Source organism: Polistes fuscatus, unplaced genomic scaffold, assembly GCF_010416935.1.
Source record: "Polistes fuscatus isolate 324 unplaced genomic scaffold, CU_Pfus_HIC Scaffold16, whole genome shotgun sequence".
NCBI lineage: Eukaryota > Metazoa > Arthropoda > Insecta > Hymenoptera > Vespidae > Polistes > Polistes fuscatus.
Genome location: NW_025113064.1, coordinates 2,306,145 through 2,331,865, shown reverse-complemented (window position 1 = coordinate 2,331,865; position 25,721 = coordinate 2,306,145). Strand labels below are relative to the sequence as shown.

General features: G+C 29.2%; 3 protein-coding genes across 3 annotated transcripts; 1 reads left to right on the top strand and 2 right to left on the bottom strand.

Annotated features, from left to right (window-relative positions):
- Positions 1 to 2,177: 2,177 nt before the first annotated feature.
- On the bottom strand, positions 2,178 to 8,171 carry LOC122514861 (transportin-3). Its single transcript, XM_043631949.1, has 18 exons — positions 7,870 to 8,171; positions 7,058 to 7,261; positions 6,795 to 6,952; positions 6,640 to 6,712; positions 6,413 to 6,550; positions 6,115 to 6,335; positions 5,896 to 6,040; positions 5,667 to 5,813; positions 5,281 to 5,516; positions 5,042 to 5,181; positions 4,593 to 4,784; positions 4,252 to 4,490; positions 4,039 to 4,179; positions 3,748 to 3,959; positions 3,493 to 3,649; positions 3,093 to 3,260; positions 2,886 to 2,998; positions 2,178 to 2,543 (listed from the first exon to the last, which is right to left on the bottom strand). The coding sequence occupies exons 1-18, from the start codon at positions 7,984 to 7,986 to the stop codon at positions 2,483 to 2,485; spliced, it is 2,862 nt and encodes a 953-aa protein (XP_043487884.1). The 5' UTR covers positions 7,987 to 8,171; the 3' UTR covers positions 2,178 to 2,482.
- Positions 8,172 to 8,872: 701 nt separating this feature from the next.
- On the top strand, positions 8,873 to 20,418 carry LOC122514862 (nuclear transcription factor Y subunit gamma). Its single transcript, XM_043631951.1, has 8 exons — positions 8,873 to 9,671; positions 12,750 to 13,519; positions 16,504 to 16,779; positions 16,888 to 17,439; positions 17,598 to 17,837; positions 17,929 to 18,027; positions 18,744 to 18,845; positions 19,856 to 20,418. Exons 2-8 carry the CDS (start codon positions 12,821 to 12,823, stop codon positions 20,066 to 20,068), a joined length of 2,181 nt encoding a protein of 726 aa, XP_043487886.1. The 5' UTR covers positions 8,873 to 9,671; positions 12,750 to 12,820; the 3' UTR covers positions 20,069 to 20,418.
- Positions 20,419 to 23,006: 2,588 nt separating this feature from the next.
- On the bottom strand, positions 23,007 to 24,601 carry LOC122514860 (60S ribosomal protein L11). The gene is made up of 5 exons (XM_043631948.1): positions 24,497 to 24,601; positions 23,941 to 24,093; positions 23,684 to 23,833; positions 23,452 to 23,599; positions 23,007 to 23,192 (listed from the first exon to the last, which is right to left on the bottom strand). The coding sequence occupies exons 1-5, from the start codon at positions 24,500 to 24,502 to the stop codon at positions 23,065 to 23,067; spliced, it is 585 nt and encodes a 194-aa protein (XP_043487883.1). The 5' UTR covers positions 24,503 to 24,601; the 3' UTR covers positions 23,007 to 23,064.
- Between the last annotated feature and the right edge of the window lie 1,120 nt (positions 24,602 to 25,721).

Here is a 25,721-nt window from a genome sequence, read left to right as displayed (position 1 = left end):
AAATATCACTTTATTTCAATTATCTTCATTATCTGTTATTACAAAATGAAGCAGGTTTTAAACTATCATTGATAAATGCTAAATCAATATATAAATATATAATAATATTAATATATATATCGATGTAGATCACAATTGAATTTCAGTGTTTAAAAGATCAATGATAATACGTTTAAAGATAGTCTTGCATAGGTGTATCTTAAGTTCCTTACCACGAAGAAATATGCTATATGTACACGATTAACATTCCATGATCAAACTTGAACTTTATCTTTGCTTTCGTAAACAATCTGTACAATTTAAGAATAGCTCGCACTCTATTTTATAGCTTGTTAAATTAAATATACGTATATGTATATATATAAAATAATATATATATATATATATAAATATATATATAATATATATATATATATATAAGTATACGTATACATACATGAATGAATTTGATTTAATTAAGCTTCTACTCTTAAGTTTTATTTATTATATTTAATAATGTATTTTTTTTATATTCTCCCTTCCCCCCATTGCATCGTCATCTTTATATAAACATGTTCTTTATTATTTTACACAGAAAAGCGGTCGCTTACAAATACAGATTTTTATTTCTGTATAATAATAATAATAATAATAGCTTTATAATATTGAAATTATATTACCATTGTTGTTGTTGTTGTTGTTGTTAGTGTTGTTGTTGTTTTATTGTAATTGTTGTTGATACATTAAATATAATAATATTTTTCTCGATAATATCGTTCATAACACTTTTCTGTGTAGACAGTTTCATTCCTATTTAAATAGATATTCCTCTATAATTAAATAGAAACATAATATTCGAACATCTTATATTTTTAAAAAAATTTCTCTCTCACTGCATGGGTTTTTTTTTTTTTTTTGTTTATTTGGAGATATTTTGAAGAAACGGTTGTCAGTAGTATTAGAAAAATTAAGTCTCGTTTTTTTTTAATCTTTTGCTTTTTTTCTCTTTATGTTTGTTCGTTCTTCAGGATGTTCAACGTGTTTATGCAAAACTTGAAATATATTTCAATACATGTAATCTTTTTCATAGATTATGAAAAGATTTACTATGTAAGAAGAAGAAGAAAAAAGAAGAAAAAGGAAACAATTTTTCCAGTTATCCAAATTTTCTTATTAAAAATGATATTTTTATCAATTGTTTCGATATCATGCTCCTCTTGTACCATTTTCAATTCTTTTTTTTCAGTTCTTTCTTTTTTTTTTTTATAAATTCATAAACAATTTTTCAATTGTTATAATATTGTAAATTCTTCAATTAAGATATTCAGCAATTTCTGGTATCGTGTTATTCGTTTGATATAATAATAATAATTATAATAGTAATTTTATAATTGGTAGATAATAATCAATTATAAAATCTACGTGTCACGGGAGTTGAAAAATTTCAACATTCCTGCGTAGTTTTTTAGATTCGATGAAAAAGAAAGAAAGAAATTGCCTGTTACAAACCAAACGGTCGAATATTAAAAATGTTCCTTCTTTATTTCTTTTTTTACAATCGAAACGCAATATACATCAATTTATTTCTTTCCATCCTCTCTCTCTCTACCCTCACTCTCTCTTTTTCTTTAAAAAAATATATGTTTATGTATGTATGCGTGTTGTAACACTTAAATTAATCGAATTTAATTATTTAACATTTGATATTACATTTTAAATGATTGGATAAGTAAATGAAGAAAAATTCGTCAATGTTTCTCAATTGTCCAATGTATTCTTCTAACTCCACATCATCATCATTATTATTATTTTTTTTGTACAAAGTATGCATTTATTTATATCGATTATGGTTAATTAATTGATAATTTAGGATTAAGTTTTACATTAGTAGCAACCCATATAAGGGTCCGTCAATACAAAGGTCCCGTATAAAAAATCACTTACCACCTACCGACCCGTATAAGGGTCGAAAGAATTTACAAAGAAAATAAAAAAGAAAAAGAGATGGGAGAGATGACTAGACATTTTACTTACTATATGATTAATTAATTTAAAAAAAAAAAAAGAAAAGCTGATAATAAAAAGAGATAACTTCGAACGTTTTTATTGACTCTATGGGAATAAAATTTGTTTGAATCATACTTTGCAAATTAATAATGTGGATAAAGAAAAATACGTGCGCGTGTGCGTGTACGCACACACACATATATATTGAAATTGTTAAGTATGAAATATATATAAGAATCTTTAGAAAATTGTTTTTTGTTCTTTTGTAATAACAGTCGTGTAAATTTGATTTACCAGATTACAACAATCATGGTAAAGTTCATTTCTCTTCAGTTTCCAATTGCAGAGAGACAAAGAGAGAGAGAGAGAGAGAGAGAGAAGAAAAAAAAGAACGGTATTGCATATTTGGAAGAACTTTACGAGTTATTAATTTTCGATAATCAATGATACCTGATTAAAATAAACAATAAATCGTCGTATTGCATCAACGAGCGTATCAACGGTAGTAACGAGCGAACATTTTTAAGGCAGTCGCCACGGATTTAGATGCCTCGGCACTAAAATAAATTAATTCAGAAAATTAATCGTTAAAATTGCACACATATACACACATAAAAAAAAAGATATTAAAAATAAATAAATAAATGAAATAAATCCAAATGATTAACACGTTAAACGCCACACTGTTGTCTCTACAAATTACCCTTAATCAACAAAAAAGATTTGACGTTTAACGCATTAACACGTTCCATGCCACGTGTACCATTTATGGTATACATTAAACTTGACCATCAGGCCACGTGTACCACCGGTGGTACACGTAGTCATATTTATTTAATGCACTAAATATTAAATGGCTTGGCACGGAACGTGTTAAGGATAAAAACTTTGTTTTGTACCTTATAATGGTGTTGTGTAATTGAACAAGCTCTTCGTTCGTTGCCGTAGGAGATCCATCTGAATTTTGAAGCGGCATTGATTTAATGGCTTCTTCTAACCATTTGGAGAATAGCTGCAAATAAATGATGATTTCATTTCATCAATAATTTCGTCCCCAACAATTGCAACCAATTGCAACTTAAAGGTTTTAAATATGATGTGCGTACCTGTCTGTTGGTCAAATTAAGTTCTAGGAGAACGTCTGCAACATCAGATGCCATGTACGCGGGTAAGGAAAATACAGAAGCGTGAAGAAGTCTCATAACTAATGTTTGTCCCTTTTCTGCTAATATTTCTCTCACTAATTGTTGTCGTATCGTGAAATCCGAATTTTTCTATAAATATTATTAATAATATATATAATTGGAAATAATTTATGATCGATGATAATAATAATAATAATAATATTTTAACACGTTAAACACCGAGTTTTTTCTTTTTTTTTGGAGCTTTCAGTTTAAGTCACGATGATCTGTCAACTTCAACGGAAAATCTAAGACTGATTATTCGTAGGAATCGGCATGGTATGTAACGTGTTAAATAAATTGTAAAACTTTTTATAAATACCTCAAAACAACTAGCACTGTGTATAAGATCGTAAAAGAATTTCATTACTGAAGCATTAGCATCTCTGTGATCTAAACTGCATGCCATTAAGGCACAGTCAATTACGCTACCGATTATTGATGAATGTAGAAAAGGAACAGGTGCTCTTTGTAGAAACCTGTTAACAAAAATATTCAACAATAAATAAATAAAACTTATTTACATACCCTAAATGGATATTATTATACAGCATTACATATTATTTAAATGTTCTACCTATCGCACAATCTAAAGAGATCATCAACAGTATCAGGATGATTTTTCAAACCATCTAATTCTTGAAGAATGGAGAAAGTAGGTCCGACAAAAGCTTCCAACATGTTCAGTAATCCTGACACGCAATCCATATCTGTAGCATATTCGTCAACTAAAATGGAACCGAGGTATAGGAAGCTACTATGTTGATGCGTGGCATATAATTGTACAATCTGTAAATATAAAATCAAAATGATTTATAATACAAGTTCCATATAAGGAGTATGATAGAATTTTTATAATTATGTTTACCTGTTCGACGAGTGGTTCAAGAAGATGTGCCGAATGTTTACCTACACATCTGACAGCGAACCTTAAACAACGACAAACTCGTTCCATAAGTCTTGGATCATGTTGATATTGTGTACATACATTTGACAATACTGGCCACATCTGTAAATATAGAGATTAATAATCGATATAAACTTCTTTTATAGTAGAAATGTAATTATATTAATGACTTACTTCGGTGATGACCATCTGACATGGATGCGGTGCATTTTCATCCTCGATTTGAGGATTGGTGTGCCTAAATATTGCTGCTAATCTATCTAACCATATTGCAGGATCAGTCTTAGTTCCCTTCTCAATCGGTACTTTACTTTGCATAAGCTGGCAAAGAGGCATGGCTTGAAACCAGCATAACTCTTTCATCGCTGGTCCTATTTCTGCTTTTGGTAATCTTGCCAGAATCAAGGATACGCCTGTAAATCATATTGCACATTATATTATATTATATTATTATGATTATTTTAAATATAAAATTATTATAATAAAAAAATATAGAGGAAGACTATATCACATACCTTTCAATAACTTGATAGAAGCTTCAACGCTTAAATTAAAATTCTCAAAGGAGCGTGCTATTTGTAACAATACATTAAAATGGGGTGCCATGCGATGCGGGCATACAGTGCAAATACTTAAAAGAGCGCTGGCCGCTGCATTTCCTAATCCCTTTTGATTTAAACAGGTCAACAAAGTATTTAATATTGGTTCTGTAACAATATCATTTCAATTATAATATGCAAGATAATATGAAATAAATGTTAATAATTCATTAACTTCAGGTGACTTATATATATATATATAATGCGTATTTTTTTTACTAGGGACCGGATGACAAGAAAATACATAAATTAAATTTTTATATATTTAACTTAGATATAAATAGCAATCACATTAATTTGAAAACCTCTTATAATTGCATTTTAAAAAGTATACATTATAATATGATAAAATGAATGATACATACCTAACGATAGAGGATGATCTTCTATCCATTCACATAATTCTCCTAACAAAAGTATACTTATATGTCGTACTGCAATGTGAGTATTTTCTGGTAAATTAAGAATCGCTTCGACTACTTTTGGAACTATATCGCTTTCCTCTCTGTATCATTCGATTAATTGTCATTAATACAAATATTTTTAAATATTTCAATATAATTATTCGAATTTTATATATATTAATATAAATTTCATAACTCACGGTAGAATATTTTTAGCGACTGCTTGCATTATAAAAAGTGCAGCCTCTATTGTATCCCATGTAGGAGCAGGTACAGGTAATCCTTGAGGACCTGGACCACCCGTTAACGAAGTAAACATTTGTCGGAAACAATTACTGCTGCCAACTACAAATACTACATCTTTAACGAGTTCTGAAGCACGTTTGCGAAAATCAGCAAATTCTTCGCCTCCTCCACCTTCTTCTACTAAACCGAGCTATAATAAATTAATGATTAAATTGATCATATCACATATATTAAATGACTCCGTTATGGTTTAATAATCTATTCTACTTCGACAAGGATATATAAATTTTAAATAATCAAAAATATTATATAAAACATTGAAAAGGATTATAATACTCACATGATCCGGTTCCATTTGACAATGTCTACAAAGTGCAGCGATTAATCGTTGAAACTGTGGTCTAAATACAATATTTAGATCTTCGCTATTCCTTTGATAAATAGCTTCTGATAATCGATACCAAAGATGGAAAGTTATTTGCGCAACCTAAATAATATAACGACAAATTGTAATAAATAATTGATACAAATATCGATATCTTTCAATATAATATCAAATAATAACTAACTTCGAAATCGTGATGTCCAAGACACATGAGAACAAGATCAAGAATTTGAATAGCATAATGTTGTTTCCCGTCCATACTACCTTCTATAATAGTATCGATAAACGTTTCAGCCAATTCCGTAAAAATGCGACAATAATTGATAGACCTGTGTAATAAAAATATTAAATATATTAATCCCACACACACAATAATAAAATATAATTATAATTAAATACTTACTTCTCCATATCTTCATGAACTACAGATAAATGATATGGTTGTTCTAAATCCATGACATTAGTAAAAAGACACATTTGTAGTTGTTGATATTGTTGAGCGCTTAGTTCGCAATTGTTATCCCGATTAATAGTATCGTCATCTTGTAATGCTTGTAAAATAACACACAAACAATCCGCAGCGGATTCGTGTAATAGAGGGCCAGCTGTATGATCACCCAAAACCTAAAAATAATTAATATACTTATGTTATATACAGGAAATTTAATCTCAAATATCCTGCAGATATTATAAATACTAACTTGGAATACATATGCTACTATATCACTCGTGGGTATAACTCGAAGAGGTATAGCGCCAGCAGTAATCCAACTGGTAAAGCATCGAAAGATAGTAACTCGTACTAATACGTTATCACTACCATCTTTTAAACACATTTTCTGAAATATTGTAAGTATAATAATTATATTTATTTGTATTTTAATACTTTAACATCTAATATTTGTTAATGCATTAATAAAATAATTACCAAGAATTCAGCAACTGTATCAGCGGTTGCTTTGAGTTCAACCATTACCTGATCTCGTCTGCTAGTCCCTAATCTATGTTACATATGAAGTAGTATTAACAAGAGGATATAAAATTATTTTTATAATACTACTAAGAACAATTTTTGTTATATACCTAAGCGATCGGGATTTAACTTCTTCTGGAAGTACAGTCAAAATTTCGAGTAATGGCCAAAGACTGCTACTTCTTCCGCCATATCTGTTAATTAAATCTACAACGGGTTTATGCCACGATATCATTTGTATTGTAAGAGCAGCCATCGCTAAACATAACTGTAAATAATAAAATATTCAAAATTAAATTGAGATACATAACACGAAAGAATAATAGTTAAAGAAACAAAGATATTTAAATAATAAATATATAAAAATAAAAACCTGTGTAACAATGGCAGTATTGGTGTTCTCATTAATTTGCGATATATGGTCCAGCAATGAATCACGCAATGAAGTATGAGCTTCGGCAGGTAATTCATGAAACGATTGCTGGATTTTTGTACGCATTGTTTGTGCAGCAAAATAACAAGACTCGATGTCTCGCTTTTGCTGCAACATTTCATCAGCTATTTTCCATGCGTAAACCTAAAAACAATCAAACAATAAGAATCTTATTTAACATGTACCTAATTTCAATATATATAAATATAGAGTGAAGATAATTAACAAACTAATTGAATAACAAACACTTTGGTTCAAGATTTTTATATTTGGACAACAAAAAGAAGAAAAAGGAATGCTGTATGTAAGATTTGTAGAATCATACAATGGATACAATAAGTACACGATCAGTTCGTGTAGCAAACCTTGTCTTCGATTGGATTATGTTTGTTAATCGAACACCTACATAAATTTAATTTTATACATTATAAAAATATCGATAGAAATTATATACAGAGCTATGATACAACCAATGTATCACCGTTTTAGTTACAAATATAGTAATATTATTCTATTAAAATATACAAAGATGGTACCAAAATGATAGGTTAAAAAGTACCATTAAAAACATGTTTTTTAGTAGCTGCAATGGTGCACATTGATGTTAATAGTATAGAAATATTGATGTAACAAAAATAATAATATAAATCTAAATATTAATATTACATTAATTATATCAACACTATATACTGTTAATCATATATTAAAATAATTATAAATAGGACGATGTTGTAATTAATAAACAAACTTACTGATTTTTGTAGTTCTTCAAGCCATGATGATGCTTTACTTGAATCGGGTGGATTGGAATTATTGTACAAGGAATAAACAGCTTGATAGACAGTTTCTAATGCTGGTGCAGAATCCATAGTTCGATGAATTTAATTATCTCCGACAAATCTCCATACAGTTGTTCAAATAACTTTTAACAACACAATTATTTCGCGTTTCTCGATGATGCTGATGAGTGATGGATATATCCAACCTGTACAAGCCGCGAAAAATCCTACGTTCGCATTGTCGGTACGTACATTACGACGAGAACGTACATTTTCCTAACATTTTCTGTTTTATCGACTAACTGAAAGAAGATTTCGGAGATTAAGCGAATTGAACACGAGGAGCAAGGGGATATGGTAATAACCGGCTGTCCATAATTTTAACACATATTTTTTGTCTTCCCTTACTATATCTTTTTTTTTTAATTACAAACAATTTTATTCCTATTTCAAAATGTATTATTGTTATTATGAATTATTATTGAATATCCTTGATCTCCATGGTCACGGATAATCGAGGACCCAGAAAAATTTCAAACACCACGATTGATACTTAGAAAGTTACTGCAAGTTCGATTCTCTTTTTTTTTCTCGAAATATCGACAATGTCACGATATTGAAAGCACAGTTGCCAACCTTCCTGTCAACGCCATCTTGATCGACTCAATTATCTTTATCTTTTATTTTTAACGATTATATCTATCATTTGACACGAAATAATATAATTAACGATTTTTCTTTAGCCTCGACAAATATATAAATCGAATTCATTATAAAACTTTCGAGAAATATTTATATTAAAGTAGTAAACACTTTTGAATGATTAGCGATACTAGCACCAATGGGTAAAAAATAGGAAAGAACCCTATATCTCTAGAAAGTTCGATCGTCTTCCGGTAGATGTAACCAATGGTCAATCAGAACAAAGCTTTGGTCACGTGACCCAGACGTTTCATAATTTGCCGTCGTTAACGTAACAACGCTGACTGCAACCAACGCGCGTTTCATGAGTATGATAGTTGAGTACCTCGTTGGTCGTTGTTTCGTGACGTCCCTGTAACTATTTCTTAACAATCTGTTATTATATATTTAATTAGAAATAAATTTTAAATGCATTATGTGTATCCTTGATTTAAAAAACAAAAAAAAACTAAAAGAAAAGCGTTAGAATATCTCATAAATCTCATAAAAAATTGTGTGCTGATAAAAAAAAAAAATTGATTAATAATAATAATAATAATTAATAGAAGAAAACTATTTGGAACATTTAGAAACGTGTGATAGACACACCAAAGTGCATCGATTATCCTCCTCGTGATTGTTGGAGGCTTGAAAAAATGATCTTCGTAATAATGAACAGTGGAAATTAATCAAATATATACATGTATATATAGAAATACGTGAATGTATTATTTGTAAGGACTAATAATTGTCAAACTATGATTGAGTAGTTAGTTTTTCAATGCGCGGTAAAAAAGAAAGAAGGAAAGAAAAAAAAAGAAAACAAGCAAGTGTATACGAGTGCATAGAAAGTGAAAGTTTTTCCCATTCCTATTCGAGTGGATTAACTAAAAACTATTTTTTAGTTCCTGATCGTTGTAAGTGAAAACGTTTTCTGGAAAATAAAAGTACACGAAATATATGGACTGCATTTTTTCGGTTGCTACGAAACGATTGTCAAAACTTTTTAAATGTCCTCCTAGTGTGTATGTGTCTCTGTAGTATATAAGAAAAAAAAAAAAAAGAGAAAGATAATTGGACTTTATCGATATAGAGTAAGTAAAGTTTGAGTTTTTCTTACGCTGTTCTTTTTCTTTTTCTTATGAACGATAGATAAGATTGATGTATGAGCGTGCGTGTTGTGTAATAAGTAATTATTAACGTGTGTAAAACATATTTTATAAGATAAAAAGGAAAGAAAAGAGGTAAATGAAATTTTGTCAATATATAAATTAATAATTATCGATTAAATATATACGCAATTAATTTTTTTTTAATCGTTCGCGATATTTAGGGTCCGTGAGATTTTTCCTAAAAAACAATATGGTCGAATAAGTACCAGAATCATTCGACCAATCAGAATCGTTTGTTTAGCGAGGGACACGTATATTGTTCAAAAGTCAAAAAAACTGCAATCTTTCGTTTATTCTTTTTTTCTTTCTTTTTTTTTTTTTTTTAAATTATATTTATGAAATCGAAGGAGGATGTAACTTGATTTGTTTTTTTCTCAGTTGAGGGAAACGCGAACGGTGCATAATACTGCAGTGTACAAAGTTCTCGAAATAGAACCGAGAATGATCGATTTCTTCCTTCCAACCCTCTTTCCCTCCCTCTCTTTCCTTCCGCCTCTTCTCTTCTCTTCTCTTCTATTCACGATGACGTTCAATAAATTTCTTTTTCATCTCTCCCCCTGCCCCCTTTTTTATCGATGTAGTCATTTGCATCGATTGCAATTTTTCTTATTTTTCAGATATAAACACTAAAATCTTACGTAATTTATCGATTACGTAATCGACCATGTGTACACACTCGTTCGAAATATTATAGTTATTTTTTTCAAATGTAATTCCCCTGTTAATTATTATAATTATTATTTTTTACTCGAGTAGTACAATTTTCTACCTTACCGACAGATGTTTACATGAAAAATACACGATGGTGGATTTTGTAGCTTTCAGTTAAAAAACTTTGTTATTTATCCTCGTATATATTTAGAACGTTGCTTGCCACATTAGTTTCACGTGTTTTTTCGTATTGGCTACAATTCTAAAATTAAATATGAAGCAATACAGTAACGCCGGTCATGGGTGACCCACGTGGCCCCCTTGAAAGAACAAACGCCGGACAGTGACCCACATGAGCGGTCATTGCGTTAATATACATTTATATCTACAATCTATACTAGTTTCACTTTTTAGATTGAACGAAAATAAAAAAAAAAATAACATTAATGAGAACCTCCCGTTAATTGCAAGAAAATTACGTTCAAAGAACCGAATACAATGGGGGGGAGGGGGGCCCCCATTCTATTCATATTCTTCACATTGTAGCAAAAAACGATCTCTTTCTAATCTCACGTGATTATTCGCCTTGTGAACGTATTTAATTAATGGTTAACAAAAAAAAACAAAGAAAAGAAAAGAACCCCCCCCCATGTACGGTGTTCGCATTTTCTATATTTTTCTTTTTCTTCTTTATTTCGAACTGCATCACGATCTCAGCCTTGTAACTTAATTAACGTTCAACAAGTTTAACAAGCCTGTTGGTAGACGCGCTATTGCACTCGCACATACAATCAGTATAAAAATATATGTGTATGATACCTTCTATGCAATTTATAAGGAAGTCTAAGCGTTAAAATCGACGATTCTTTATTCCCCTTTATTATTCGTTCCCCCTTTTTGAATTTCTACACGGTACGTTTAATCGACTAATAGAAGAAGCTACATTTAAAAAAAAAAAAAAGAAAGAAATAAAAAAAACTAGCGTAGTCAGCGAACGCGTTTCAAAGTCAAGATACCGCTTGAAAATGCACAGTTACGCTTTGATAAGCACGGTCATTTATTTTTTTTATTCTATTTCTCTCTCTCTCTCTCTCTCTTTTTCTTTTTTTTATTTTTATTTTATTTCTTTCATTACGAAACACGAGTAAGATAAAAGAAAGAAATACGAAGAGGAAGCGAAAACAAAATAATAAATATTTTATGCATCCTTCTATTTAAGCCAACTTTCTAAAACGAAAATATTAAAATAGAGAAACGAATGCATTATTCACTTTCTTTTTTCTTTTTTGTCTTTTTAAATTAAATTTCGATACAGGGTGAATCAAAAGTTGTTAAATAATAATTTAACACGTTGATGATAATGATGATGATGATGATGATGATGATGATGACCACGAGGCAAGTTTTACATTTTTTTTTCCCCCATAGAGGCCACTATTCAGATAACTCACGTGATTCCTCCATTGAAGGAATAATAAAGTTGAAAAATAATTTACAAAACTTTACAGTTCATACCCCCCCCTCTCCCGCAGTATACTGTAATTAAATTTTTGTTTTCTAATATTTCTAACAAGGCCGTGTATTCGTTGAAGCATAAGGTGGCCCCCCACGCAAGTCATCGTTGGCAATTGGTTGTTGACACGTTGGTTTTTAAATGCATTGATAAATTCTATTTAAAAATATTTTATACGTAACAGAAAATTGTCATATATATACATATGTATATAACAATTTTTATTTTATATTTTCTTTTTTTTTCTTTCGTTTGTATCCTTTCATTTGATCACGATATTTACCCACAAAAATATAATATTATCCTATTCGGTGAAAGGGAATTCTCTTGTGGTGAATGGTCATGCGTGTAACGTTTCGATATTCGATATCTATTTATCTATCTATTTATCTATTTATTTATCTATATACATATTTGAATTGAAAAGAGAAAGTATAAATGTATCACTAAATTGATCGGTATACACATACAAAATCTAGAAACAGTAATCCAATATCTCTCTTGCCAACACAACTTTCCTGTCGACTTGAACGTTCTATTAAAAAACTGAGAAAACAAATGTGCGAGCTCCGGCTTAAAATCTTTCAACGAGAAAAATCCAGAGTTTTCAAACTAAATAACGGGATTCATTAAATATTAATATTTCAATTTAATCTAAAATAATCATCTCTTTCTATATTAAATATGTATATATACATAATAATACCTATAACCACATGTATAATACATGAATTGTTCTAATCGTTTATAAACGAATTTAGAAAGAATAAAATTCTTCTCTTTTTTTCAATATTTCAAACAAATATCTAATAATCAACTTTGTTTGTTTTTTTTAGATAAGAATAAACAATAAACGGGGTGATATCGATTAACAAAATAAAAAAGAAGAATGAGTTGGACAAAAAGGATGGCTCGTCATGGTAGTGAAAAATCCCTTCATACTTTGCATTCAATGCATCCTACTCGTGCTACGATTATTCACAATAACAACAACAATAACAACAACAACAACAACAGCAGTAGCAGCAGCAGCAGCAACAATAAGAACAATAACGAGGATGGTTCAATGAGAATGAATTCTAGTAAAATAGTTAGCCCAAATAAAACTATTAACAACAGTAGTAATAGTAGTAGTCCTCCTCCTCCTCCTCCTCCTCTTCCTCTTCCTGAGATGGATATCTTATTGGACGATCAAAATGATGGTTTTTCTCCGTTATTATCAAGTACTATAAATTCATCTAGCAATAACAGCATAGTTTTTGGTTCCTCTTCGTTGGGTTTAGACTCACGTATACCCAGACCATCATCTAATAACGTTCTGCGCCGTTCCTCGAGCATGCGCATCCGTGGTGAACGGCTTCCAACACACCATTCTCGACCCACTACTACTTTTACTACTACTACCACCACTGCATCATCCTCCTCCTCTTCCTCCTCTTCAAATCTTCTTGGCCAACATCACCAACACCATCACTATCGTCGCCACAACCATCTCTTGCTACAGCATCAGCAGCACCAGCAGCAGCAGTACCACCAACATCCTGATCATCGTATCTTTCCTGTCATCACGGAGAATGGAACCGACTCGCCAAGACAACGATCACTTGTAAGTTATTCTTTTTCTTCATTTTTAATCTTGTTTCTCTTATTTTTTGTTCAATTGTTTGGTATATACCACAAGATTTGTAGTATTTGACTTGAGTTGGATTATAATCCCTTTTTGCGTTTTAATCAGACCTACGTGTCTACTTACAAACGAATTAATTTGAATTAGTTTCTTTTTTCTTTATTATTGATACATTTTTTGTAATAATAATAATAATAATTTAAAAGTGTACTTTACTTTTGTCTTTCATCAGTGTTCTAATTTAATAAGTCTTCCTGTTATGTATTCAGAAACCTTATCAAGAGAATTGGTAGATCTCATTGGCCTAAACAATCCCTTCCTTCCTTCCTTCCTTTTTGTTTTAAGTATACTTCTCTCACCTGTATACATATATATATTTTGTATTTGGAGTTCAAAGGGTTAAGGACAAAACTAAACATCAATACTTGTTCAAAAAGAGAAAAAGAGAGAAAAGAAAATCAAAATAAAAACATTAAACAATAAAAGTAAAGTAAAATTAAGTAAACAATTCTATATACGTTATCAAAATTTACCATACACGCATACAACAAACAAATAAACAAACAACAAATATAATTAGCTTCAGGTTTGATCTATAATTTAATATATGCTCCTCGTCCTTGATTCGACTAACAAGTTAAAAATAATTTATTACAATTTTCTCACGTGAATAATAAAAAGAAAAAAAAATAAACTACGGTGGAACTAATTAGCATCTCAAATTATAGATTATTATAACTCTCGTGTTGCGATGAAAAAAAAATAAAAATGAAGAAAAAAAAGGAAGAAAAAAAAGAAAAAACAAGGAAATGTCATTATCCTGAGTAAAAGATGGTTCATTTCTCTATCATACTGCATATATCATTTTTGATTACATGACTTATCACTGCATTTAGTCGTCCAACAGGTTGATATTTATAGACACGTAAAGATCGCATGTTTTCAATGTGAAACATGAACGTTTTAACGATACGGAATTACATTTTATCTTATCGGTTATAAGAAAAATACGAAAAAATGTCTAATTATTTTTGTTATTTAATGCCAACTCATTCACTTATTATTATTATTATTATTATTATTATTATTATAACAGAGATATAATTTTAATATATTAATATTAATATTACATTTGTGAACTCCGAATGAATATTTCAATTTAATTATCAACAGCTTTTACAATAATTTGAAATTATTTGAGATTTACTTTAATTGAAACAAAAAAGAAAATAATAAAACAATTTAATAATCCAATTTGATAAGAGTGAAAATGTCGAGCAACACTCGACATAGGGGGGGGGTGGAGTGCAAAATATATATTAATAATATATTTTATTAATATTCATTTTTAATGTATATAATATACATATATGCATAAAAAAAATACACATAAATATATATATATATATGAAAAATTTAGTATTATCGTGCCAAGAAGTAAATACGCAAGATCCAATTTAACTTGGCTAACAACGTGCGTATATAATATTTATCGATCTTATCAATGTGTTATCTTTGTCCATGAAATTCTTATATTTCTTAATCCGTTTTCATGCGTAGAAAAATGATATACATATATAATTGTCACACGATTTGAAACACGCACACACCATGGATTCGAAATATTAACAAAATTGATTGTTTATTTATTCGTATTAAATAAGAAGAAAATTATTTATCGAACAATTTAATATATTTTTATATATAATTATGTTTGCATATAATGTATATTATATATTTGTGCATGTAATCGATAGGATTTTTCTATTACAGTGATAAGACGGGTTATTTAATATTACACTACGATTATTTATCAAATTGATCAAAGTAAAAACTAGGAAAAATAATTTAAAATCAGTATAAATCGAATAATAAACTATTTGTTGTTTTTGAAACACATTATATGTGTGATAATAAAAATAATCTTCCATTTTTTATTTGTATTTTCATTGAAACGTTCTGCTAAGATAAAACGTCGGTTAAATTTTCATATTTATCGGTCGGTTATTATTAAATTGATGATCAAAACCAAAACTCGGAATAAAAACAAGCCAATTAAAAATAATAAATAGAAATCAGCTAAATAAGTTAATTATTTTCTTTTCGTATCATCGTGCGATGATAAAAAAATATATCATCTATTCTTGTTATTTTTATTTTTATTGAAACGTTTTCCAAGAAAAAAATAAAATGTCGGTTAAATGTTAAGAAAAATCCCGTTTCCGCTTTTTTACTTTTCTTAGTGTTAAACGAAAGATTTATTTTGAATGGCAAAAGAGGAACGATGTTGAATAGTTCAACGAAGAAAAATAAAAAGAAAGAAATAAAAGAGAGAAGGGGGGATTAGCGAGTAGTATAGTTTCTCTCCCACCTTTCTGAATTATCTATCACCTTAGAAAGAGTAAGAGGAAGTGGAAAGAGATGAGGAAAAAGAGAGAGGGTTGAAAAAGTTAGTAGTAGTAGAGTAATAGTAATAGTAATAGTAGTAGTAGTAGCAGTAGAGCAGTGAAGGAAATACAGGAGAACCTACAAAGTGAAGAAACCTAGCTCCCTGACCTTTTCCTAACAGCGCGTCGGCGCAGATAGATCACTTTTCTCCTACTAGAACGGATTCAACATCCTCACCACGGTTGAAACTTGTATTTAACAACAACAAAAATAATCAAAATCCAAACGTTATGTTGTCCAGTTTCTTTTTACCATCATTTTTCTTTCTTTAACAAATTTCATGAAATAAAACTCGTTCGAGTATCTTCAAACGTATGGATTCACGGGATTGTAGAAATTCTCTTAGTTGTCCATCGGTTGGTAATATAATACGATATATCTACAAATTTGTAATAACAATTGTTCAGTTAAAATATCAAAGATATAATAAGATTTGTAAAAATCGTTTAAATTTACCTGACAAGTTTTTGGATTGAATTGAATTCATGTTGTTGTTGTTGTTGTTGTTGTTATAGAGCCTCTCACTGACACCAGCTAGGCCGCGATCAGGACACGCGGCCTCAAGTACAACACCAGGAGCAGCAGACGACAGTGATGTAGAAAGCGTGAGAAGTTACGGAAGTGCATGCAGCACCGCGAGTGCCTGCGATCATGCATCTTTTGCTTTGAACGGTACTACTTGGTCTGGTCGATCACGAAAATACGTTGTTCATTGTTCCAATCATACTGGGGACAATGAACAGTATCTTACACCGACCCAAAGGGCCGCCAGACAAATCAGGAGATTCCAGGTAAGTACAATTTTCACTTTAAATCAAAATCCCGAAACCCTTTAATAAAGTATAAATACTACTGATAAATAAATGATATATAACAATTTAAAAAATGATTTTATACAGGCCCTTTTGAAGGAAGCAAGAATAGAAATAGAAGACAAGAATCGAGAGATAGTTCGATTAACCAAAGAGGTTGTTGAGCTTAGATTGTACAAAGCATCATTGAATAGTCCAGATGAAAGAACTGATAGTAGTGATGCCCTAACCGTACGTGAAAACAATCCCTTTTCACCGGAATCACCATGCAAGGATTTATTGGAGGAAGGTTCGTTCGAGAAGGTAACGAGTCCCGAAACTCCGGACAAACGTGCCCAATCGGATGTACCATCCTCTTTAGCGGATTCAGGACATTTTGAAGACGGTTCCGTCCACTCTAAAGATTCTGTGTGCCTGCCGGAAACGGTATTACCCGAACCTTCTGGTAATAATAATCCTCCATCCAATGATGAACCTAAAAACGCCAGTAGAACGGTCTCTGTTGTGGATAGTAGTAGCATTCCTGAAAGAGATGAAGAAAGACGTCGATTGGTTGATCATTATGAAAGCAGAATTGAAGAGATGCACCGAAGACATATCGATGAAATGCAGGAATTGAAACAGAAGCACAATGATAAGGTCATTGAATTAGAAATTATTTGTTTTTTCTTTTTTTTTTTTCTTATATCTCTTTAAATAATTTACCTTTTCTTTTGTCGCGAAAATTTATATCCAACTATGATCGATCCAAACCATCCACAGTTAATTAATTTATTTGATTTGTGACGATACAACAGGTAGAGAGTTTGTTGAATCAATTATCTGAAGTTAATACTCGCTATTGCGAGGTAAGGCCGTCCGTCGATGCTGCGGAAGCTCGAACTCGCGAATTGGAAGTGGAATTGGAGGCTGTGAAAAGTGAACTTGATAAGAATAAAGCTTTAATTAAAGAGCAGGAAGAGAAAGATAAACAAATGTACCTGAAAGTGCATGCGAACGAACAAGAAGCTACTGCATGCACTGACAAAAATGATCAGGTGATTACTAAAGTTTATATTTTATTTTTTCTTCTACTTTAATTTTGATTTTATTATTATATTTATAAATGTGTACAAATTTAATCTCTAGATACCTGAAACCACGCAGCAAAAATCATCTTCGAAAGTTAACGCCGCCGACCTGCAACAAGAATTAACAGTTACGAAAGCGGAATTAGAAAAAATTAAGGTAATCTATATTACGTATATATTTGTTGTTAATTATTATGAAAAGAGTGGTGTGTCAATAAAAAATTGTACTGATTTTCTATTCGACACGCACATTCGAGTTGTTTCAGAATGATATAAAATAATGATTTGTTTTGTTGATTTGATAACGTTACGCGATAGAAGCAACGAGAATGTCTTAGCAAATAGGATCTTAACTGTGTTTGAGTTTCGTTGTATGAGTCTTCTCAACAAGATTTTTCCATGAGTTTTTGAGACTTAAACGGTTGATTATTATTATGATTATAGATGTAGAGTAGACTTCTTCAAATCTCCTCTGAAATACATACACCAATCAAATTAATTCTATTAATTTAACATATAAAAAGAAATATTTATTATTATAGATTTTAATACACGCATCATCATACCTGTTGATTTAATCAAATGTATGAATTTAGAAGGAGAATATAGTTAAATCATATTCACTAATTTTAGTTATAGTATCATAATATAAAGAAGCTTTTGTTTTCACGTAATTGAATTCTCACTTGCATTAGAGCTAGTCTTCGACATCTTTGCATTGTTCGGAAGCATGCATCTTTCTTCTATCTTTCTTCTCGCTCTCTCTCTCTCTCTCTTTCTCTCTTTCTTCTCAAGAGTATTTTATTATTCATAATTCACTATCTTTTTGTACTAACGATGTGTCACTTTTTTTGGTCGCCGCTCACACTCCAGGATACAAGCTACTCGCCTGAACCTCACATTTCAGCCGATCGTAGCCAAAATTTATTAAGCGCTCAGGAGGCTGTTTCTCTCTGGGTCCTTGGCACACGTAAGGTCTGTATTTTTATTCGAATGACAACACCAGAAGAATCCTTCATTCATTATTCTACGTTGTACGACTGCGTTGCTGCGTCGACTCGCATATAATAATGGTGCACACAGATATCTTCCCCATCGTTATTTTATTTTGCAAGATCGTTCAATTATCCATTGCCTGGAAAAAGAAAAAAAAAGAACAATTTCATTCCTTTTTCAAATATATGTAGTAGTAATTTATAAATATTTGTAATATTTATGTTTACATCAAATTAGACAATTATTTTAATCCTTTAACGGAATGACTGTGTTCGCATTGTTTTATCGATATAATTATATATTCATTTATATTCTTTTTCATAACGTAGCTTCGTGTTAATATTTATAAAAGAAAAAGCATGATTGATTATTATCTCCATGATATAATAGCGCATCATCATTTATCATTGTTAGAAATATTTTATAATATGTTTTTTTCATAACATTGACGATCTTAAAGCAAATTAAATTTTATTCAAATAATGATGGAACATAGATTATTATAATTTTGTATAAAACCAAAACAACAAAAACAAAAATATATTTATAAATATATCTTCTTTCTGGGACGGCTTTGCTCTTTTAAAAATCTGCATGTTGATTGTCTAGCACAAGTGTAGATAGTTTACCATTTTTTAAATCGGGCCGTACAGTGCACTTGGAAGAAACAGCCTCTTATAATTCATTCGATGTAAGTTTGCACGTGCGCTTGGAGCAATGCACGCTTTCAATATTTTCTATATTTGTTTAGAATATATGCCTGCCAATTGTTTTTTTATTCGTAATCGAATTAAGAAACAATAATATATGAAATATTATACTTTTCTTTTTTCCTTTGCATAAAAAAATATTCACTGTTTAATAATACACGCAGGCACAGTGTATATAAATATAATATTATATAATAATATAATAATGATTATAATAATGATAATATATAATAACGCTGTTATTTTTTTTTTTTTTTTTTTTTTTTTTATATATATTAGGCAATGTATCGAAGTATCGTGGAAGCAAAATACAAGAAGGACGAATTGGATCTAGTAATCACCTTGCAGTTCCTAAAATCAGCATTTTATTATTTCCTGACTGATAAAGAAAATCATCTTGGACATCTGAACGCCATCGAAAGTATCTTGGGTTTTACCGAAGCTGAGAAAATCAACATTGATAAGATTTACGGATCTGCAAGAAAATATTAATTACTTATATACAAGTTTATATAGAAAGTGATGTGTATCTATCGTCAGACATATGGTGTAACGTGTTCTTCATCATATTTATTACTTTTCTTGATATAATAATATTTATAACTTTATATACACGAATATTCTTATAGAGAATTATATATATAATTCTCTTGAAGTTAATGTTTACAGATAAACATTACTTTCTATTTACATGAAGTTCATACAGAAGAAAAAGAAAGAAAAAAAGAAAGAAAGAAAAATAAAAAAAATTAAATATGTATATCGATGATCCTACCTTTTTATTTCCAATGAATTTTTGTTGTTTTTACAAATAAAATTGAACACTATATGTCGTATATTAATCTTTATCGTACTGCTGCCGGTTAGCAGACAATTTTAATAATTTTAATACTAACATCTATTTTAACTTTTGCTATGCGATGAGAAAAACATTTAGAAATTGTAAATGTATGTACGTATGTTACTAATTTGTCTTTAAATTATATGATAGTTATATATTCATATATATATATATATATATATATACAAGGTGTCTGAAGTTTTTCCAGCCAAACAGTGTTAATGTATTCCATGTACGAAAATAAGAAAAAACTCGGAAACCTTGGAAATATATATATAAAAATATTAATTTCTATAAATGGATATGTATTTCATAGAAATTAATGAAATAAGTTATTTTAAATATACAAAGTTTTCTCTTTATGTACTATAATTAATAATATATAAATTATTATTTATATCAGTATTTAATTGTTAGTATAATAAACTGAACTCTAAGGCCTATATTTATAACTGTTTAAACAAAAAATTATAATAATAATAATAATAATACCTTATTTTTCATATTAATTTTTGGAAATACATATCCACGTTGTATATGCGTAAAAAAAAAAAAGAAAATTAAAATATAAAAGGATAACTACGTATATTATAAAAGCCACAAAATATACTTCTGTTCGACTGGTAGAATATTTTACATTGTCGTATAGAAAAATTTTACTAAAATTATTATATAGAACTATTGAATTAGATTGATAAATATAAATAATGAAAAATTTCTCATTTTAAAATAATCTAAATTACGATTTATATACCTTATTGTTTGTTTAGTTTTGTATTTTTGGTGGCACGTTATAATTCGGTGAGAAGAGTTAATAAGGAGACTGAGAAGATTGCCTTTTTATCTGCTTATATATCTGCTTAAATCTTGCCTTTTAAATCTGCTTATTATAATTATTATTCTAGTTATTAGAGAAATTCACGGTGAAAGTGTTATTAAGCGAAATATATTATGAAAATTAAGATAATAAGAAAATATAAGCAAGCACACTATACTTGTAAAACATATTTATTGTACACGTACTTCCTTGATAGAAATTCTTCACACCGACTACTATTATTTTAATGTATTTTTTAACTGCCAATATTTAATTAAAACAGATACTTCCATCGATTAACAGTATTCCACTGTGATATTGATATATATTTAAATGATTTCTAATATTACAAGTACATTGTTGGGTGGAAATATATTCCTCGATGGAATTATTCATAAAGTATATTGTTTTTAAAAGCATAACGCTACAAATGTTAGATACCTGCAAAAAAACATCATCGATTTTTATTGAAAACCCAACGTCACATTTGTGATGGTAATTAACGAGAAAAACCAAGTTATTAATCTAGGCTGTGGTTAATATTTATTTTCTGCAGCATGGTAGTAGTATACGTGTTAAAAAGAAATTATACGAATAAAATATTATCATTAACGATAAAAAGAAAGGACAAGAAAAAGGGATTATACTCACCCTGTGCAATAATTTGTATCCAAACCAAAGATATTTCGAGCAGCCTATTAATCTAAATAGTCTTACATTTTATAACTTTAGATTTTTCTTTAAACGCTTTAATTAAAATTATCTTACAAAAATAATTAAGGTCAGCTCTTAATGTTAAAAATCGATATTAGAACTAAAACTATTTCCTATCTATCATTCCAATGTGTTAATTTCATATACTTAATTAAATTAACACATTAAGCGCCAAACCTAAATGAAAAGTTTAAGGTTTGTCCATAGGAACCGGTGCATGGCGTTTAATGTGTTAACAGAAATTCCATGTTCCTATGGTGCCAATGATATGAAAATTAAAGAGTAACCTAACATAATACTTTATTCGAAGCTACTCTTCTGATTTTATATTCCTTTAAATGAAAGCCTAAGTAATTATATTATTATTATTATTATGCGCTGTAATTCTATTTATTTCAACATGCACATAATATATATATATAAACTAACGTAATTAATTATGAATCTGAAATAATCTTTTTTTTTATAGATATTAAATAGTAAATACAAAATGAGAAAGTAATCATATCTAGATAAATAAATTAATATAAATAAAAAAAGAATTTCATCTGCGTTCTGTATGATTTATTTACTCGATGTCGTCAATAAACATTGATATTTGTTCAGGACTTTGATATTAATGTGTCGAACTGAATGTAGAGTATGTAAATAATTCGATAATAAAGATACAATTAAAATCTATACAAATATTTAATTACAGTGAATGATCAGTTAATTAATAGTTTGGATTGCATACAAATTGGACAAAAAAGATATGCTCAAATAACGATATCTTATAACAAATACAAGAAGTTACGCTGTATGTAAGATCTGTACAACTGTATAATGATTGAGATCAATAAATAATTCATATAGGAAATCTTTTAATTGATTATGTTAGTTAATCGATCACCCACTGTATATACTACTTCATTATTAACTCCTTGCACTATGATTTACTTTACAAATCGGTATCACAAATCTCATCCATTGTTATAGTGCAAAGCGTTAACTTTCATTTTGGTTAATTAATTGAAAAAAGGAATGTCATAAAGACGATTAAAAACTTTATACCCCGATATGTTAGAACTTTTTAATATTTTTTATAAGATGATCGTAAAATACAATATTTGTACATTACTTTTTCCCAGCAACTATGATACCATCATACTTCTGTTGGAACCATTTCATAGCGTCTTCTTTAGTTAATCTGTGAGGGAAACCAACTTTTCCAGTTTTTCTTCGTCTGTGGGCTACATTAAAACCTATAAATTTGAACTTATGTATTAAATAAATCTTTCTTAAGTGTATAAATAAAAAGAAATATAAAATAAATAATAAAATGTAGATTCAATTGAGTAACACACCCAGTAGAAGAAGTGGGCATGTGTTGCAAATATAAAACATTTTATTTAGCACATGTTTTTACAACGATAGACATCAACGACAAATAACGAAGATATCTATGATACCAGATAATGTGCAAACTAACAGTAATGATAAATAAATTCAACAATAACTAACCTGGGCGTCCAAGTACAACATAAAAGTCCAAACCATAGATACCAATGCTTGGATCATATTTAATACCTAAATCGATGTGTTCTTGGATACCGAATCCAAAGTTTCCAGTACCAGAGAAGTTTTCTCTTCTCAATTCGTATTCTCTTACCTACAAAAATACAATGCGACAATTAATAACAATAGAGAATAATCGCTAAGAAATAATACAATGAAAGATGTTGTATAAACTAACTTTTAATCCTCGTTCAAGAATTTCTTCCGCTTTCACTCCTCGAACAGTACAGTGTACAGCAATTTTTTCATTACGACGAATACCAAAGGAACGTACAGTGTACCTTGCTTTGGAGAAAACTGGTTGTTGTCCGGTTAGCTGTTCCAATACCTAAACCATACCAGTATGATATAATCAACAAATGTTCTTTTATTATAATTATTACAAAATTTGTAATTCTTGTTTATACAATATTTGCATTTTTACAAACAACATACCTTAGCCGCTCTTGTTAGTCTGTCACCAGATTCACCCACACAAATGTTCAAACATAATTTACGGATTCTAACTTCGCGCATAACATTTTTGGATGCATCCTTAGGCTCCTTTTTGGTTTTCTTGTTGTGCTCGTCCTTCTTTTCTATGGTTTTCTGCACACCCAGGAATACAATTATATTAACACTCATAAAACTAAATCTTTCTAGGTTACTTTTTGTTCAATGATAATAAAATCAAAGTTATGATAATTTGATTATTATCGCATAAGTAATAATTATTCTTTTTAATATTATAAAACAAGATATTACATTGAAATAATCATTTTTCAAAGGTTACAGTTTCAATGTACGCTAATCGAAAACAAGCATGTAAAATCGACAGACTGTTACACTTAAATATGATAAAAATCTTGACTTAATTAATAAAGAATATTATTTATTATTAAATAAAAGTAATATTTTTGTTATTACTAATAAAACGAGTAAAAAATTGAAAGGATGTCAGCGATTTATTAGGATATTTTTAATCGATTTTTGTATAATAATTCTGACTTACCGCCATTTTATATGGGAAAGATTTTCAAAGAGGAACTCTGGTAAAGGATACGTACATAGATTTATGTTGTATAAGAAAGAACGACCGAGATGCGCTCTACTGGACGATATCTGAACTATCTATCTCGATTCTCGAATCGAATATCGAACTTGACTTCGATATAATAGTTTGTAAGCCATATTGGGTTACTAATTTCTAGTTCCACAGAATATAAAAGTACAAGAAACTCATAAATCCCTTTTTTTATCTACCTAGTTTCATTTTAGTTACTACCGGGACCACCAGAGGACGATAGTAGGTATTTAACGCGATGATGGTAAAACAAAGAATACTGTATTTTTTAATAGTATATATAGTATAGTTATATTATAACAGAATTTTAAATAATTATATTTAATTTTTAATGTAGAAACACATATGTGTACGTGTGATGACTTCAAAAAGTAAAATTGTCCTGTTATATAAGTAAAAAGTACAATTGAATATTAAAATAATTGTTAATTAATCGATAGAAGTGTTTATTATTGTCTAAAAACTCGGAATATATGTTCGGAGCACCGTCCTCTTCGGAATTCCCCTTCAGACTGGGCCTTTGTCCTCTATGAAAGTACTTTTATTAAATGTTGTTTATATGACTTTGCGAACGATGCGCATGTGTATAAAGGGAATAATCCACCTAATCAATAAAATTAATAAAAATAATTAATTAATTTCAGTATTTTTATCATTTTTATGTAATTATTTTAATGCTCCTGTACAGTGATGACTTCGAAGGTAAAATTTAGCTGTAATATAAGAAAAGTGCATTACTGCATTAAAATAATTGTTAATTAATCGATGCTAGTGTCTATTATTGTCTAAAAGTTCTATTTTTATGCAATTGTTTAAATAAAAAAAACTACACTATAAAGATGTAATTATTATATATAAATTAAAATTATACAATTGTAAATATCGAATGAATACTAACTAATAAAGTAACACGTAAGAATTAAATTAGTTTTTCTCGCATTTTTTAACGTATATGTAAATGAAAAAAGAAAGTACATTTTTCTAAACAATTATACAACCAATATATTAAAACAATGAATAAACAATATATTAATGGAAAATGTGAATTATTGAATAAATAATAGTAGTAATTAAAGTATTAATTATATTAAATTAAAGTATTAAGTAAAGTAAAGTAAACGTAGGAAGTCTTCCTACGTGTAGAACACATTAT

What these genes read in the sequence shown, in the direction of transcription:
- LOC122514861 (XM_043631949.1), bottom strand. Translation starts at nt 7,986, where the DNA reads ATGGATTCTGCACCAGCATTAGAAACTGTCTATCAAGCTGTTTATTCC. An exon ending in GTTAAATCCCGATCGCTTAG is followed by an intron (nt 6,713 to 6,794) that starts GTATATAACAAA and finishes TATGTAACATAG; the next exon opens with ATTAGGGACTAGCAGACGAG. An exon ending in TTAATTTGACCAACAGACAG is followed by an intron (nt 2,999 to 3,092) that starts GTACGCACATCA and finishes ATTTATTTGCAG; the next exon opens with CTATTCTCCAAATGGTTAGA.
- LOC122514862 (XM_043631951.1), top strand. Translation starts at nt 12,821, where the DNA reads ATGGCTCGTCATGGTAGTGAAAAATCCCTTCATACTTTGCATTCAATG. An exon ending in AACAGAAGCACAATGATAAG is followed by an intron (nt 17,440 to 17,597) that starts GTCATTGAATTA and finishes ACGATACAACAG; the next exon opens with GTAGAGAGTTTGTTGAATCA. An exon ending in CGGAATTAGAAAAAATTAAG is followed by an intron (nt 18,028 to 18,743) that starts GTAATCTATATT and finishes CTCACACTCCAG; the next exon opens with GATACAAGCTACTCGCCTGA.
- LOC122514860 (XM_043631948.1), bottom strand. An exon ending in TTCTTGAACGAGGATTAAAA is followed by an intron (nt 23,600 to 23,683) that starts GTTAGTTTATAC and finishes GTATTTTTGTAG; the next exon opens with GTAAGAGAATACGAATTGAG. An exon ending in TGTTGTACTTGGACGCCCAG is followed by an intron (nt 23,193 to 23,451) that starts GTTAGTTATTGT and finishes TCAAATTTATAG; the next exon opens with GTTTTAATGTAGCCCACAGA.